This window comes from Bombus flavifrons, chromosome 3, assembly GCF_040668555.2.
Source record: "Bombus flavifrons isolate JBK064 chromosome 3, iyBomFlav1_principal, whole genome shotgun sequence".
Taxonomy (NCBI): domain Eukaryota; kingdom Metazoa; phylum Arthropoda; class Insecta; order Hymenoptera; family Apidae; genus Bombus; species Bombus flavifrons.
Genome location: NC_138444.1, coordinates 16,913,113 through 16,928,802, shown reverse-complemented (window position 1 = coordinate 16,928,802; position 15,690 = coordinate 16,913,113). Strand labels below are relative to the sequence as shown.

Genomic DNA, 15,690 nt, shown 5'->3' with positions numbered 1-15,690 from the left:
GTCATGTTATTAAGGCGACAAAGGTAGAGGATGTATTGGAAAACTGATACCAAAATTCAATTGACCATCTGATCGCTCGATCCGAAACAGTCACCACGCGGATGTTTCAAAGATCGATAAAAACACCTACTCTGCGTCAAATAAGTACATTCTCCCACGTGATTCAGTGCAGCGCGCATATATATCGCGATATACATATGTAATATATATACATACATACATGTATATATATAGATAGATAGATGTATATGTATAATGTATATATGTACACATATAAGAGCAGTGACGGCGGCGTGTCGGCTGCTGCGCCAGCTGAAACGAAATAGTGGGGATATGCGAACGTAGACGGATCGCACAAGGGGAATGCGACGAAGGAACAGTTCAGTATCAGCCGACGGAGGAGTGTCGTTTTGTCGTTGTTCGATCGAATTCTCCGTCAACTATGCTGTTTCCGCTTTTCGCTGACAGAACACGAATGAAACGTACGGTGGACAGGCACGTGATTAATGAAACAATCGACTAGGGTTCGACGTCGTCACGAACATCCAGTCGGTTTGTGGTCGACTTCAAAACGATCAGTTCTCGTTCGAGACACACGACATGTGGCCAAAATTTCGAAGCGGCTCAAGACTCTTCGCTAAAAATACATTTGCCAAACTATCAAAGTGTTACAAGATTAGAGTGAAAGCAGAGATCAGTGATACGTTCTAATGAAAGGAATCGACCTTTTTCTCAATCATGTCAGTGACAACGTGCTTCCGTCATCCGGTCTTTCGAACGTAGTCGTGATATCATGAAAATTTATGAAACTCAACCGAAGACAGCAATCTCTTGGTTATCCCCTTAGTTATTCACGTGCCGTGAAATCCTCGTGATCGTCTGTCAATCTATCTGCATCGCGCAGGGAAACGAGCGCGATTCGGTGAAACATCATCGCGCATCGATGGAGTCCGTCGCAGTTGTTAAATGGATCTTCTCCTTGTAGCAACAACTATATTCGAAACTTGCGAATTCGTTGTGAAAATATAGACGGAATTTGTTGGTAAAAATTATGAGAAAACAACGTCGTTTATAGTGTTCCCTTTATCGAGCGCATTAAATTCGATGCACGAATGCATGGTACGGTGAAACAATCACGGAACATATGTATGCAGGAAAATCACTAGTGTCGAATTTCAATCGGGACTCCCCACGTCCCATCGATAATGTTACTAAACGATATCAATAACATAGCTACCGTGCCATTGTTTCTCGTCTTGTAAAAAAACGCGCGAACATTTGACATGTGCGATAAGCCGGATTCTATACAAGTTACATAAACGAGAAGCAGAACAATTACTACTCGTGAGCGGAGTATGAACACCGTTTATCAGGTAAGTTTTAATTGTCTTGATTGAATAGGGGGCATTCATGGTTCGTTAGATCGATACTAATATCGAAGATGAATTAGTCGATCGTGAAAGTTCATGTTAGTCTACAGAAATCAAGTGGAAAGAGGACTTTCGAGAAAATGCTTAAAATTGGTAGCTTTGAACTCTATTGATTAAATATTATTAAATTAAAACCAAGTTTAACGCTCGCACAACTAATTTTGATAACTAAAATGTAGTATATAAGAATCCAGGCTTATTCATACGTTTTGTCCGGCTGTGGTTGACTCATACGAGATCTGACTACTGGAAAAAAGCAAAGGAATGTATTTTTAACAGTCCACGCAATATATTTTGATGTTTCGTACTTGATTTTGATCGATGGAGAACACATACGTTTTTGTTTTCCTATTTTTGCGTAACAGTGGAATTACTTGAAAAAATTACATATGAGTTAGAATTAACCCAAACAGAGTAGCCCATGGCCCGGTATCCGAGGGTTAACCAGGCGATGAGGTTATAACCACCGAACTACTTTGATTTTGCGTGTCGGTAACTTTCCTACTTATTACCGGCTAGAAAAGGAGGGGAAACTGAGTTAGAAACGTTCGAAACATACATTGAACATAGATGGAGTTCTTTGATTAAAAGAAAAGGCACGATTTCATTCAAAAGCAGAGGAAAATTCGCCGGTGCCATTAAAGTGGCGCCACTAAATTGAAAGGGTTAACAAAGGGTTGGAGAATTGCAGCTTTTTGTGACCTACATATATGGCCGAAGTTGATACTGCAGCAAGTGATGTACGTCTGTCATGGCGCTAAATTAAGTCTAATCGATCCTTTAGTAGACTATTTGCAATCCTCTGATTTGATTATGTAATCCCGCGCATGTTGGAATTTTTACTCTGTCTTTATTTCAACACAGATGTTTTCTCATTTTTCTTTTTGTTATTTTCTTGATATTACACTTTATTTGATAGCTTTTGTAGAACCCCCGAGCATCGACATCTTATGTTGGACCAACTGCTCACATATAAGGTACTTAACGGTAATATTATAAGCCCCGAGTTGTTGTCACGTTTTAATTTATTTGCATTCTTATCCACTTTTCAAGAATCACGCAGGACTCTTTACGATCAACTTAATTACACAAATTAATTGTATCGTTATTAATGTGAAATAAATTCTGCAGGTCGATCGACTATTTGGGTTTCAATACGTACAGGCGGAGACGTTCTGATAAACTTATATCACATTTAATAATACGTTTAATAATTTTAATAATACATTTAATAGTAACGATAACATAATACATCATTATATATCTATTCGTATATGCATTCGTATATATATTTATTTTTATTATATTCGAGCATAATTTGATAAATGAAATTCCAGGTGGTAAAGAATAGACAGATTATATATATTTATAAACACATATGCTCGCATGGGATCGTTCGAGTTAGTGGCTGATAACACGAAGAAGAAGAAATTTTGGTTCAAACTTGGTGAAAACTTCTTTTTATCCAGTGTGGTTGAAGCTCCTCCATATTACTTTCGGGCTCGAGAAAAAGTAATTCAGCGTAACGATGAAATATAGTCGTCGATAATTCATTGATTGTTTGAACAAACAAAGTTACGAAAAGAATGTTTGAAAAAACAATTAATTCGTAAGATATATTATGAACGAGTAGATGATAAATTCTTCAGTTTCAAAAACGTAGACATGCATATTTTATCGGACGAATGGTTGAATAATTTTTCAACTAACGAGCAGATTGATCATATTTACAAAAAATGTCGGGAAATTCCAATTCGAGCAGCTTTTGTATTGCAAGACCAAAAGTTTTACTGTTTCAGATTAAATGGCAAAACTCTGAATGAAAGAAAAACTATCTTTAATCGATTAATCATATACAACAATCAGCAACATCGCGCTGAAGAAAACTTAACGTTTAAAAAATGTACTCGTTCCACAAATTCCGTGGAAGCAGCAACGGAGTGTAATTTATCTTGCAGATGAAATTGTATGGAATTCCGTGCGTGAAGATTATTCTCATTCTCGTCGCAAATTTGCGGTTCTGGATAGTGAAATAAACGCGCGCTTTCATCGAAACTATCTTTGATATTGCATCAAGGAATAATGGTGGCGGGCCTATGTGCGGTTATTTTACATTTCACTCAATTCACTCTGGGCTCGAATTAAATATGGTTGCTGTACGTTGTATTTAATATATCTAATATATTTTACACATTGTTTATTTTAAATAGTTCCCGAGACTCATTGAAATTATTAACTATATGTAATAATATGTATATAATCCATTTTAATTTTACTTCTCAAATAATCACACAACCATAAAATTCGACGCACTTCTTTTAACGTTATAAAAATACCAATAATAATTTTTCCTATATTTCAGCCCGAGTTTCTTTCCAACGAAACGATCGAACATTATTTTGGAAATTTAATGATAGTTAAACGAAACTTTGGACGAAAGCAGACAAGACCTCCGATTCTTTGCCGTAGTAATTAAACACAATTAGTGGAAATATACATAATTTATCCGATTATTTCAGCCTCGGTGCATTTCCAATCATATCACACGAATATCGAATTTCTTTACTTTTTTGTCGATGTTATCTTTAATCGAGCGTAATTATAAATATTTGATCAGCGCTTTTGTCATCATCGACGTACTCGCAATAAGAAACAGAAGTTTTTATATTTACACTTGTTTCTGTATCATTTTGCTAAGTGTAACACGATCAGATGATACAAGATACAATTTCGACTTGTTTCGTGGAAAACGTCTATTTTACTATCACCAATTGTTGCAAAGACATTCTGTTCCATTGCATTAACTTCTTTTATTTCGTTTCCTTTATTAAACTATACACCGCTTATAAGGGATATAAAAAATATAAATCAATCGGCCATACGAAAGAGACAGTAGCGTACAAATATGTACCAACGTTATCAAAGTTTAATCTTATTAACACTAACCGACTAACTAAAATATTATAGATATGTAACTTCTCTTCTTTGCTAAATTCTAAAACACACGTTATCGTCATATAAGCGAATAGATTAGTTTATCGAATCATATAAAAATTGAATGAACACTTGCGTAAAGGCATATCAGTTGTTAAATTAATTGATGTGTATCGGATCGGTTCAATCGCAGGTTGGTGTCTCTATTTTACCTTTTTCTCTTTTAATCGCGCAGATAAGTTTATACAGATTTCTATTGACTAGGGATAAAATGACGATCGTTTCTGTGTTTAAAATGAAAATGTTGATCGATATGTTTAAAACGTTGTAATAAATCATTACTTGGATGTTCTGTGTGACGTTAATCGGTTTATTATTTATTCATAGAGATAAGTTACGTCCTTGAAATTTTTCGTCCACGATGTTAAAAAGCCGGAGTAGGTAATTCAGTTAAGGAACTACATTTGTATCGACGATTGAAAATCTTTATATTCGTGTCGATGTTAAGCATCTGTCGAATCCGTATCGAAAGAACCTCTTGGAGAATCCACGATGTGTTCGCGAATTTACTTAAATACTAATCATTAAACTCGTTGTTCGAAACATTGCCTCGATAAGATCTTTTTGTAACAAATTAATAAACCGAAGCAAGTTTGACGCAACTTAAACTAAATTAATCGAAGAATGGTGCGTCTAGAAAAAAGAAGATTACCGATAAATAGAACATATATGCATACACGTGGAGCCAGTTTTTAGAATGGAACATTTATTTAAAGATATTCTCAATTTTTAATTGCCTGCAAAAGTAGAAATGAATTCATCGAAAATGCAATCGCCAAGATAATTTCGTGAAACAGAATTCCATTCACTGTCGGCTTCTTAACGTATCATGATATATTACTTTTCAAGTGAAACGGTACGTCACGGTGATTTTCATTCTTGATAACGCGCAACTGGACGTTACAGCCCGATAATTGCCGATAGAAGATCACAAATACTTACGATGTATCACGTATTTCTGGCGTATGTTAAAATTAATAAAACATAATGACTTTTGAAAATCTTGTATGCATAAAAGAGCACGCGTATCGCCGGAAACATATATCTTATCGTTTCCCCTTTATAACGGCTTTGGTATACGACAGTATACACACTCCCTAATTTTACGAGCTCGTTCATTTGCAAAGCATCTTGATCGAAAAAAAGAAAGAAAGACAGAGAAGCGAGAAAAACGAAGACTGAACGACTTCATTATCTAGATGCTCGAGACCTTCCGAACAGTTAACAAATTACCGTCACAAAACTCACGATCAATTTACGATAGCCATTAAGTAATTATACAACTATCTCTTTCGTGCTTGTACAATTCTCTAATCTTATACGAGGTTCAGAGTACTTGGATTATTAGTTGATTAATTTATTGTATGTATATAAATGGTATTTTTTTGTTTGCAGGTTTTGGTATAATGAAGTCATCCATGAAAATGGGTGTGGTAGCCATAATAGGTCTGTTCGTGGTGTTCTACCAATATCATTTGTCTACCAGTGTGAGATTCGATCAGATAAGTGACTTTAACACGGGTGGATCCGCGGAAGATGGTCCCGTTCTATCCCAGGAAGAAGTAGAACGCTACGTAAGGACGTCGAAATTCACCGAAGAAATGGTAAACGTTGGAAGATGAAAGCTTCGCTTCGGGTTCGTTTAATCGCTCGTTTAAAACACAGTCCTTCTATTTGTAGATCAAAAGCGCTGTGCGCAGAGTTCAAGAGATTAACGGACTTAGTCCAGACATAGCGTCGATGTTAGTGCAACAGCTAATAAATCATTTGCACAAGAATATCTTGGAGCTGGGTGAGAACAATTCGAAGATCGCGCGATTCGAACCTAGTCGAAACGCGACATCGAACGAACAGCAAGAATCATCGATGAAATTGAACAAAACACCGGAACCGCTGTACATAATCACGCCGACGTATCGCCGACCAGAACAAATACCCGAGCTCACCAGGATGTCGCATACTTTGATGTTGGTAAAGAACATTTACTGGCTCGTTATCGAGGACGCGACCGTTGCTACCAAACAAGTCACGAGGCTGCTAGAGCGAACAGGATTGAAGTTCGAGCATCTCACGGGTAAATCCAATAAATTAGAAATTGGAACGGAATTTAAACGGAGCTGCGACTAAATGGTATCAATCGTTAGCCTGGGCGAAATCTGTCGGCTATTCAACGATACTTTCTCTGCTTCCTTTCTCTGTTTCAAGCGTGTTTCGAGATAATTACTCTGTCCTAGGAAAAATGTTCTTCGCGTCACTTTGTATCTCTCGTTCCAAGTTAAACGTATTTCGGTCAAGTTTCTCGTAACGACATCGTTACAGAGTGATAAAAAAATAATGCAACTGGGCGATTCATAAGGATGTTGATTGGAACAAGGATATATTAATTCTTTACATTACGTATTATATCGTTGTAATTCGTTCGTCATACGTCACTATCAGAATTAAAGATCGTGTTATTTTTATATTTGTTCGTAAATATCATTTATTGACATAATCGAAAGAAGTAATTTCGAGTCTTTTCAAAATATCCCGCCATCGAGTCGACACACGCGGTATAAATAGTTCCGGTGAAAATTAATTTCGTTGATCGACTGCCGTCTCATCGGGAATTAATTGAAACAGCCGCAAAGCTCTCGATGAAAAAGCGTTATATTGATTTTGTTGGCCAGGTCAGTCTGTGTTTGAATATGTAGTTGTAATGGCCGATTCTCCCAAACGGGGTATCATGTCAGTCTTTGCATAAGCTAATTTATATTGGATCGTGACACAAAATTCGACGATGTTGCCTCACCTGGACGCTTTTGTGCTTTCTTTTCCAGCTCCAATGCCTGAGAAGTATAAGCAGAAAAAGGGTGCCAAACCACGAGGCGTATCTAATCGAAATCGTGGCTTGCAATGGATCAGAGCGAATGCGACCAATGGCGTTTTTTATTTTGCTGATGACGATAATACCTATGACATAGCTCTTTTTGACGAGGTATTATTTCTCTGAGCATATAATTCTTTCTAATTTACGTAGAGCAAGTATTGCTGATTTTAAGCAATGCACAAAAATGTATATTACTTCTGGTAATTTAGTTATCACGGTTACAGTTAGTTCAAAATATTATTTTAAGAATCAGAAATGCAATTATGTATTTTAGATCCGTAAAACGAAACGAGTCTCCATGTTCCCCGTTGGATTATGCACCAAATTTGGTTTAAGTTCTCCCATCATTAAAAACGAGAAGTTCGTTGGATTTTACGACGGTTGGATCGCTGGACGAAAATTCCCGGTCGATATGGCAGGTTTTGCGGTAAGCGTGAAGTTTCTACTTCAGAGGCCAAATGCATCGATGCCGTTTAAGGCCGGCTACGAGGAAGACGGTTTTCTGAAAAGTTTGGCGCCATTCGAACCGAGGGACATCGAATTCTTGGCCGACAACTGCACCAAGGTGCTCGCTTGGCACACGCAAACAAAAAAAAATGAACCAAGTGTGCCCCTTGATATGAAACTATATGGTGAAACGAACCTAGTTAAACTGAAACAACAAATAGTATGATGTAGTCTGACTACGATTGCACTTCCGAGTTCGATCTGATTTTAATCATTAATAAGTACGACAAACAAAGTGATTCAGTGCCTGAAGTATTGTAAAGTACGATTGGCGTAGCAATGATCTTCTTTCCTGCTTTTTATTGGTTGACTGGTTGAACAAAGTTATTTCCCTTGTTATAAAAAGACACTATATAGGCTATCTTTTTACGTTGCTGTTTTCTTAAACAGACTGTAAAGTGGAATTATGATCCATGATAGAATCATATTAGTTTATTTCATGTTATTCCATCTTATGTAGTTATTTAATCTTGAGCGACTGATAGATTTGAAACAAAATATAGCTTTCTTTATAACTCAAAATTTTTAGAAGAAGCTAATGTGCAAAGAAAATGGGAACTAACTAACTTTGTTGCAGTGGTATGTTTCTGTATAGCATAGAGTATAGAGCATTATTTTACATATTAACGTATTAATTTTAGTTGTAATGAATAATATATAATGTGTAGGGTAAAGACCAATTAGCGCGAGAAAAGTAATTCGATTGAGTTACGATAAAACTAAGAGAACTGTGAGAAAGAAAAATCTTTACTGTTCAGTATATACAACTTCTTGCATTATCTTCCGTTTCGCCTTGCAAGTTGTTTGTTTTCTGTGTAGGTACCCTAAATTTGATATGTGTTTAACGGATCAATTTTTTTTAGAATTCCACAGTGAATAGCGTTCATCAAATCTTTAATGAAACAGAATGAATGCAAGTTACCTTTTATACTTATCGTTGTTGTACAAATATTGTTTTATAGTATATTTCTATAACAGCGTAATATATTTTTGTCTTATGAAACAACGAACAAATACAAAGTGTTTTGCGAAATAGCAAATAGGAAACCTTAATATTTTAACGTTCTGTTTTTATAGTTAGGATCCTTAATATTATTAGTTCATATTATTCTGTGTTACTTTTAAGGAGATTGCCTACGTGTATAATATAATGTATTATGAAATTAGTCAGTCTTAAATGAAAAAAAGAAAACGTCGATAAAGGAAGACATTATGCACACCGGTTTTTAATGGATTGTATGAAATATCGTAAGATTATACATAGTTCGCGGCAGGAAGAACTTCGATCGTCGAACGTGAATTCATATCGAATGCATGCGTAGATAGGAAACAAATGAAATGTAACGAAGCGTTTCAAAAGGTCTGTAACCAAATTTCGCAAAGAAATGCTAATTTATACGACTTTTAAATGATCAACGATTAAAGTTGAAAGTAGAGTATAATACGGAAATTAAAAAGTTATTTTGAAATTTTAATAGACCTTTTGAAGCTTCGTCTTAATATGCAACATTAACTTACCAAAGTAATGCAAGTGATATACAAAAAAATCTAAGTTAAACAGAGATATTTTTTAGTTCTTGATTATTGGAACTCGATGTTTCATTATCAAAACGTTTAAGTTCTCCGCGCTCTTGTTGCTCAAAATAAATAAGAAAAATAATTTAGAATGCTGCACGCATCTGAAACATTATTATCTAGTCTAACAACGTTGTAATGAATATTAAAATTATCAAAAAATCTATTACCGCAGTGTCGAGCGAATATAATTGTATATTACATATTTCCTTGAAAATTCACAGGACAAACGCAAATTCATTTTTTATAATTTTTTGAAATATTCGATATTGAAGATTTACAGTAGTGCTACGTTAACTGACCGACATTTTTGAAGATCAAAGATAATTGGAATTTTCTAGAAATATACCTCCTTTAATAGCTGGCCAGAAGTCCCAACCCGTGGCCAATTAGCGAAGCACTATTATAATCTTTATGTTACAAACTATAAATATATTTATATATATTAGCCAGATTTTGTCGACACATAAACATAGTTTCGCGAAAGCGTATCGAGCACAACGTGTAAATTGTTAAACCAAGTCTGCAATTTCCTGCAATTTACTCGTACTCTAATTAAGCGGAGATACTATATCATGAAAGCAATAAACTCGTTGTTAGATAATGTTGGCTTTGTGCGAATCATGTCTTTGCGTGCGTGGATATTAATGACTTTAACAATCATAAAAAAAGGAAGTGAACGATACATTTAATCTTTATCATGGCAAAATAAAAGAAAAGTGAAAACAGCTTTGGACGGCTGATGAAAATATTTTGAATTTTACGCGCCTAGACCACACATGCGTACTTTGATCATGGCATTTCCGTCTAACTCGCTGCCGCTACGTCAGTTCGATGTGACGTCAGTAACTGGTACACGATTGCTTTTTATCCTTTCCCACTAATCCCATGACTGCGTATACGTACTTACATTGTACGTATACGTTTCGATGAAACATCGTTTCTCTTGAACTCGGATTTGTAACATCTGCTTAGGTTCCAAGTCCCGTTACTAATACGTCACAAAAATAAAATCTCCCGATACTTATAGAGTACGACAATTCTACGAAACCTTAAGCAGTTCTAAACCGTTTTCGTGCAACAGAAATAACTTCGATATAAGCTTGAAGAAATACGATTTGTTTGTCATTGTTTCATAACAAGTGCGTCTTTACTGGGCGTTTCCAACCTTACATTTCTCTTTCTCTTTTTTCGTCTTTTATTTATCCTTAGGTTTGTTAATTATTACAATTAGATTAACATCGAAACATCACGCTTTTTATTTAATTAGAATAATAATTATTTAATTACAGATTTTTGTGCCTAGTGATCATTTTGCAAGAAATCAACTAAGATGAGTTACGGTTATCAAGTGAGTATTTACTTTTTCTTACTATTACAGATACTTCTTACATCTTTTTTTTAAATATGTTTTTATTCACATATCTTTGTGTGGCGTAAAAACACATCTAAATAGCATGAAATATTTACAGTCAGAAAACAAATGAACATGAAAGTGTGATTGTATTATTTTTTATTTACACCTTGCTATCAAAGGGACCACCAGTGATTCAGTTTCCTGGCCATGCACCACCACCAACATCATTTGGGGCTCCACCTGGTACACCCTCTGCCCCCGGTGCTCTGCCTTATCCTCAAAGTGGCAACATAGGTTTTACAAGTTCTGCTCCTGTGTCTTTTGGTATGCCACAACCTTATTCTCCATATCCTGTGCAACCTAGTCATCCTATATCAAACCAATGTCCTCCTCCAGCACCAGGAGCTCCTGTTCAACAAATACCTTTACCTATGCCACAATCCCCTTCCCCTTACCCATCCCAACAAATGCAGCAACCATATCCAGGACAACCTTCTGTATATTCACAACAGCAAAATTATAATATGTATCCAAATCTTCGAAATGCACCAGATGCAAAAGAATGTTTTAATATACCTTCTCCTTATACCTCTGCTTCCAATGCTCACTCAAATAATTCAAGTTCCTATCAAGGCGGAAGCTATCCTGGGGGGCAGGGTACAGGATATTATTCTCCACACACAGGTAGATCTTCTCCCTATCAACCTACCCCAGCCCCAGCCCCCCGGAGAAATCAGTTTACGCCTAAGGTGAGACTAACAAAAGATGTCTAAAAGCCTACATTGCTCAAAGAATGATTTAATATACAAAAAATATACTTTAATCATTGTTTCTCCAATGAAAATATTAAGTATGATCGTTGGTTTATGTTACAGCTGTCCCCTACAGTTGTACCATACAACGATTTTGATGCCAGAGCAGATGCAGAAGTCTTAAGAAAAGCAATGAAGGGATTTGGGACAGATGAAAAAGCTATTATTCATGTGCTTGCCAATCGCAGTAATCTGCAACGCCAAGAAATTGCAGTCCAGTTCAAAACCTTATATGGGAAGGTAAAAACGTTAAAATTTAATTATAGGCTATAAAAAGACTAATATGTATATATTATTTTAAATTAATTCAAATTTTTTTTAATAGGATCTTATAAAAGATTTGAAGTCTGAATTGTCGGGCAACTTCGAAAGATTAGTTCTTGCTATGATGATGCCGTTACCGCAATTTTATGCCAAAGAATTACATGACGCAATGGCGGGTATCGGTACCGACGAATGCGTCCTCATAGAAGTATTGTGTACTATGTCCAATCACGAGATTCGCGTGATTAAACAAGCTTACGAAGCGAGTAAGTCCCACTCGACATAATTTTTTTCAGAATTACAAATTTCCTTATTGAAGAATCACAATTATTTCTCTTTTACTGTTTAGTGTATGGAAGAACATTAGAGGATGATCTAACAGACGATACTTCCGGGAATTTCAAGCGGTTAATGGTATCGTTATGTTGTGCCAACAGAGATGAGTCATTCGACATAGATCACGCAGCCGCTATAGAAGATGCCAAAGAACTTCTCAGAGCTGGTATGTAATGTTATAAATAACGCAACTGATTTATAACGTTACCAATATATGGTATTTGCACTTTCCTTTGCTTTTCAGGTGAACTTCGTTTCGGAACTGATGAATCAACATTTAATGCGGTACTGGTTCAAAGAAATGTTCCACAATTGAAACAGGTATTCCAAGAATATGAAAATATTACGGGACATGCTATTGAAGATGCAATCGAGAACGAATTCTCGGGTGATATCAAAAAAGGTCTTCTAGCCATCGGTATGTAAATAATATATTATGTTTTGCTATAATCTTGATTGAAACGGTATATTGATATTGAATTAATTTCACCACAGTGAAGTGCGTCAAAAACAGAGCCGGTTTCTTTGCTGAACAATTATACAAAAGCATGAAAGGTCTTGGTACTGATGATGATCGTTTAATCAGACTGGTTGTCACACGTTGCGAAGTGGACATGGGAGAAATCAAAGAAACATTCAGACAGCTATATAATGAATCGCTAGAAGAATTTATATCCGTTAGTATATTCAACAGAAAAATGCAAAAAAATTAACTGATTAAGTCTAATGACTATGTTTTTTACAGGGTGATTGTTCCGGACATTACAAGAAATGTCTTTTAGCACTTGTTTCTTAAAACTATATTAACAAAAAATGTGAGATTATATCTCATCGCATTTAATGGCCAATTTGTCGAATATTAATGTCCATATATTTATTTATTTACTTGTTATTCACTTAATGTGTTACAAATGATTTATGCTATTATATTGATATATTTTTAAGAAATGAAAGAAGATTATAAGAATCTACATACAATACAGAAGACACGAAATTTTACAAGCTTTACTTCAAATCTGGAATTGTTATATCTCCACTCATTGAATCTCAATTATTGTTAAGCACTATTGTTAAATACTGTAAAAGTATTCTACGAGTAAAAATTTATGAGAAAAGTATTAAAAAAGAAAAAGTATTAATGACTTATAAAAATGATATAAAAGGTGAATCTTAAAATGAATTATTATATGATGTATTTTTCTATTATATATATATATATATACGAGCTATATATATATGTGTTATATACACACGCGTAAGCATGTTTATTATATTATATTCTTATCTACAATATATTGTATAGATATTCTTCTAATATAAATTTAAAAGGTATTGTAAGAATTATATAGGATGGAAATAAATACATACATTTTGGAAATTTTAGAATTTATTAAACAAATAACAAGTTTGTAGTCATAAAATTTCATCCTTTAATTTACCAAGAAATTCTTTGAGGATAAAGCTGATCATTCCAATAGAAAACTTTATTGACAAAGATATAGAATTGTAAAAAGTTTACTATAATTACAGTTATTGATTCTGCAATAATTTGCCACTTCTTTGGTTCCTTAACAAGGAACCGATAAAGTATATATGGAATAATAAAGTAACGTGGTTCTATTAGTAACTGAGGAATAAGTACTACAGAAACCATAATGATGTAATTAATTTGTGTCATAAATCTTAAATGTTTAAGTCCGTGAAACATTGTATATAAAGTGAATGAGTATATTGGTACCAAAAGATATTTAAATTGTTTATATCTTCCCATTAACCTATTCCAAAAATAAAATACATAATGTCTATTATCAGCCAACATATATGGGTGTACAAGAGTATTAAAATGAACAATTATAGTTAAAAGGATCAAGATACAACTTGCAAACACCCAGTGTTTACTAATAAACTTTAAATAATCTTTCCAGTAAATAATCATGTGTGGCCATAAAAAGCAAAATAGAAAAGTAGAAAAATATAACAATTGAGGAATATGAACAGTGGGAACATGAGCTGTTTTATCTCCAACTACAATTCCTTTGTTCCATACAACAAAAGCAATAAACATAAAACATACTACAATGTATGGGAACAATTGTACACCCAACTGAATGATGAACTTTATAAATAACTTCCATCCATGACATGTTTCTTGCATTATTTTTTCCCATAACAACTAAAAAGCACATTTAATGTAAATTTTAAATAGACAAAATATTCGACTTTTGACAAATATTTCAACAATAATTTACTCACTCTTAAATACATTATTGAAGTATACTGTTCATGTGAAATTGGTTTGTGCATTTTATGATCTAATAAATCAAATAAATGTTCCATAGTAATAAATGCAATCCAAATAATATTTGTCTGTCGAATTAACACAGACAAAAAACCTGCATGATATAAATGATAACTGCTACTTTTGAAATTCAATATATCTTGTTCATTGGTTTTTATACATACCTACTAAAGCTGCCATTTTAAATTTTTTATATAAATGTAACAATAACATTAGTAATATCGCATTAACTGATGCGACATCTGTATAATATAAAAAATGCCAAAAAAATAACGGTGGAAAAAACATAATGTTACAAGCCACAGTAAATTTCATCCAATCATTCCATCTTTGCGTCCAATGAGTTATTGAAATTTGTTTAATTATGCTGTGAGCAAGATACAGATTCAGAAATGTTCCAAACAAATTTATGCATCTCATACAAAAAATATTACAGAGTTTTAAGGGTGATAATATCAGAGTTGCAATTAGGTATAACCCAGGTAAAGTGGTAATTTTAGGGTCCCACTGAAAATAACATCCCTCAAATGTAGTTCAACAAAATAACGAAATACATTTTATTTTATCTTCAGTAATATATCTCATAAACGTAGTTCATCAAAATTAAATTTTTAGTTTGAAAATAATTTATTTCTTCAATAAGCAGAAAAACTGCAATAATTTGTTATGAAAAATAGAGATTAATTACAAACAATTGAAACATACCTGTGTAAAATTGCCAGCACAATATCGCAAAGTCTGAGGTACATGAAAAACCTCATCAATGAAATAATAAGGTTGTACATGGTTCAAATAAATAAATAACTGTGTAATACATAAAAAAATTAACGACATCAGAACTTTTTGCACATATTGAATGTCTTTAGGTAAGATTTGGTTCATCATTTCATTGATGAAATGAAATCAAATAAAAATTAAATGTGATTATAATTCACAAATGATAAAAAATAAAACCATTTATAACACATTGACCACTAACAATTTACTTAATTAATCACACTTAATTAAAGACATTCATTTATTACGATGATCATTTCATTCATACATATTATTAAATAACACCGTATTGTAAAACTTTTTAATAACCATACTTTAATGATTAATTTTCATCCCAAAGCGATGTAATTTAAGACATATGACGTTAATTAAGAAAATCCTGTAATTAGAACACGACTGTAACGTTTTCAATGTGAAGTAAACGTTATATCAATATTTTCAAATCAGCGAGTTGATATATCGATTCATAG

At 33.9% G+C, this 15,690-nt stretch overlaps 3 protein-coding genes across 6 annotated transcripts; 2 read left to right on the top strand and 1 right to left on the bottom strand.

Moving 5' to 3' along the window:
• Positions 1–339: 339 nt before the first annotated feature.
• Positions 340–10,099, top strand: GlcAT-P (Glucuronyltransferase P). Of its 3 annotated transcripts, none has more exons than XM_069110393.1 (5): positions 340–1,373; positions 5,820–6,028; positions 6,105–6,498; positions 7,244–7,401; positions 7,568–10,099. In XM_069110393.1, the coding sequence occupies exons 2-5, from the start codon at positions 5,831–5,833 to the stop codon at positions 7,964–7,966; spliced, it is 1,149 nt and encodes a 382-aa protein (XP_068966494.1). In that variant the 5' UTR covers positions 340–1,373; positions 5,820–5,830; the 3' UTR covers positions 7,967–10,099. The 3 variants fall into 3 exon arrangements, with proteins under 3 accessions (XP_068966494.1, XP_068966495.1, XP_068966496.1); XM_069110394.1 differs by lacking the exon at positions 340–1,373 and adding an exon at positions 4,534–4,553; XM_069110395.1 differs by lacking the exon at positions 340–1,373 and adding an exon at positions 5,558–5,695.
• Positions 10,100–10,278: 179 nt separating this feature from the next.
• LOC138178486 (annexin B11) lies at positions 10,279–13,891 on the top strand. Of its 2 annotated transcripts, XM_069110390.1 has the most exons (9): positions 10,279–10,587; positions 10,668–10,726; positions 10,912–11,481; positions 11,608–11,784; positions 11,870–12,074; positions 12,158–12,310; positions 12,389–12,562; positions 12,640–12,821; positions 12,890–13,891. In XM_069110390.1, the coding sequence occupies exons 2-9, from the start codon at positions 10,709–10,711 to the stop codon at positions 12,938–12,940; spliced, it is 1,530 nt and encodes a 509-aa protein (XP_068966491.1). In that variant the 5' UTR covers positions 10,279–10,587; positions 10,668–10,708; the 3' UTR covers positions 12,941–13,891. The 2 variants fall into 2 exon arrangements, with proteins under 2 accessions (XP_068966491.1, XP_068966492.1); XM_069110391.1 differs by lacking the exon at positions 10,912–11,481 and having other exon boundaries at positions 10,288–10,587.
• Positions 13,514–15,643, bottom strand: Alg10 (alpha-1,2-glucosyltransferase Alg10). The gene is made up of 4 exons (XM_069110392.1): positions 15,149–15,643; positions 14,608–14,950; positions 14,398–14,537; positions 13,514–14,317 (listed from the first exon to the last, which is right to left on the bottom strand). The coding sequence occupies exons 1-4, from the start codon at positions 15,326–15,328 to the stop codon at positions 13,580–13,582; spliced, it is 1,401 nt and encodes a 466-aa protein (XP_068966493.1). The 5' UTR covers positions 15,329–15,643; the 3' UTR covers positions 13,514–13,579.
• Between the last annotated feature and the right edge of the window lie 47 nt (positions 15,644–15,690).

Excerpts from the sequence above, each read along its gene's own strand:
- GlcAT-P (XM_069110393.1), top strand. The coding sequence starts at position 5,831 with ATGAAGTCATCCATGAAAATGGGTGTGGTAGCCATAATAGGTCTGTTC. Across the intron at positions 6,029-6,104 it reads CGAAATTCACCGAAGAAATG|ATCAAAAGCGCTGTGCGCAG; the intron begins GTAAACGTTGGA and ends TTCTATTTGTAG. Across the intron at positions 6,499-7,243 it reads GAAGTTCGAGCATCTCACGG|CTCCAATGCCTGAGAAGTAT; the intron begins GTAAATCCAATA and ends TTTCTTTTCCAG.
- LOC138178486 (XM_069110390.1), top strand. Across the intron at positions 11,482-11,607 it reads GAAATCAGTTTACGCCTAAG|CTGTCCCCTACAGTTGTACC; the intron begins GTGAGACTAACA and ends TTTATGTTACAG. Across the intron at positions 12,563-12,639 it reads AAAAGGTCTTCTAGCCATCG|TGAAGTGCGTCAAAAACAGA; the intron begins GTATGTAAATAA and ends ATTTCACCACAG.
- Alg10 (XM_069110392.1), bottom strand. The coding sequence starts at position 15,328 with ATGATGAACCAAATCTTACCTAAAGACATTCAATATGTGCAAAAAGTT. Across the intron at positions 14,951-15,148 it reads GTGCTGGCAATTTTACACAG|TGGGACCCTAAAATTACCAC; the intron begins GTATGTTTCAAT and ends TGTTATTTTCAG. Across the intron at positions 14,538-14,607 it reads TAAAATGGCAGCTTTAGTAG|GTTTTTTGTCTGTGTTAATT; the intron begins GTATGTATAAAA and ends TATATCATGCAG.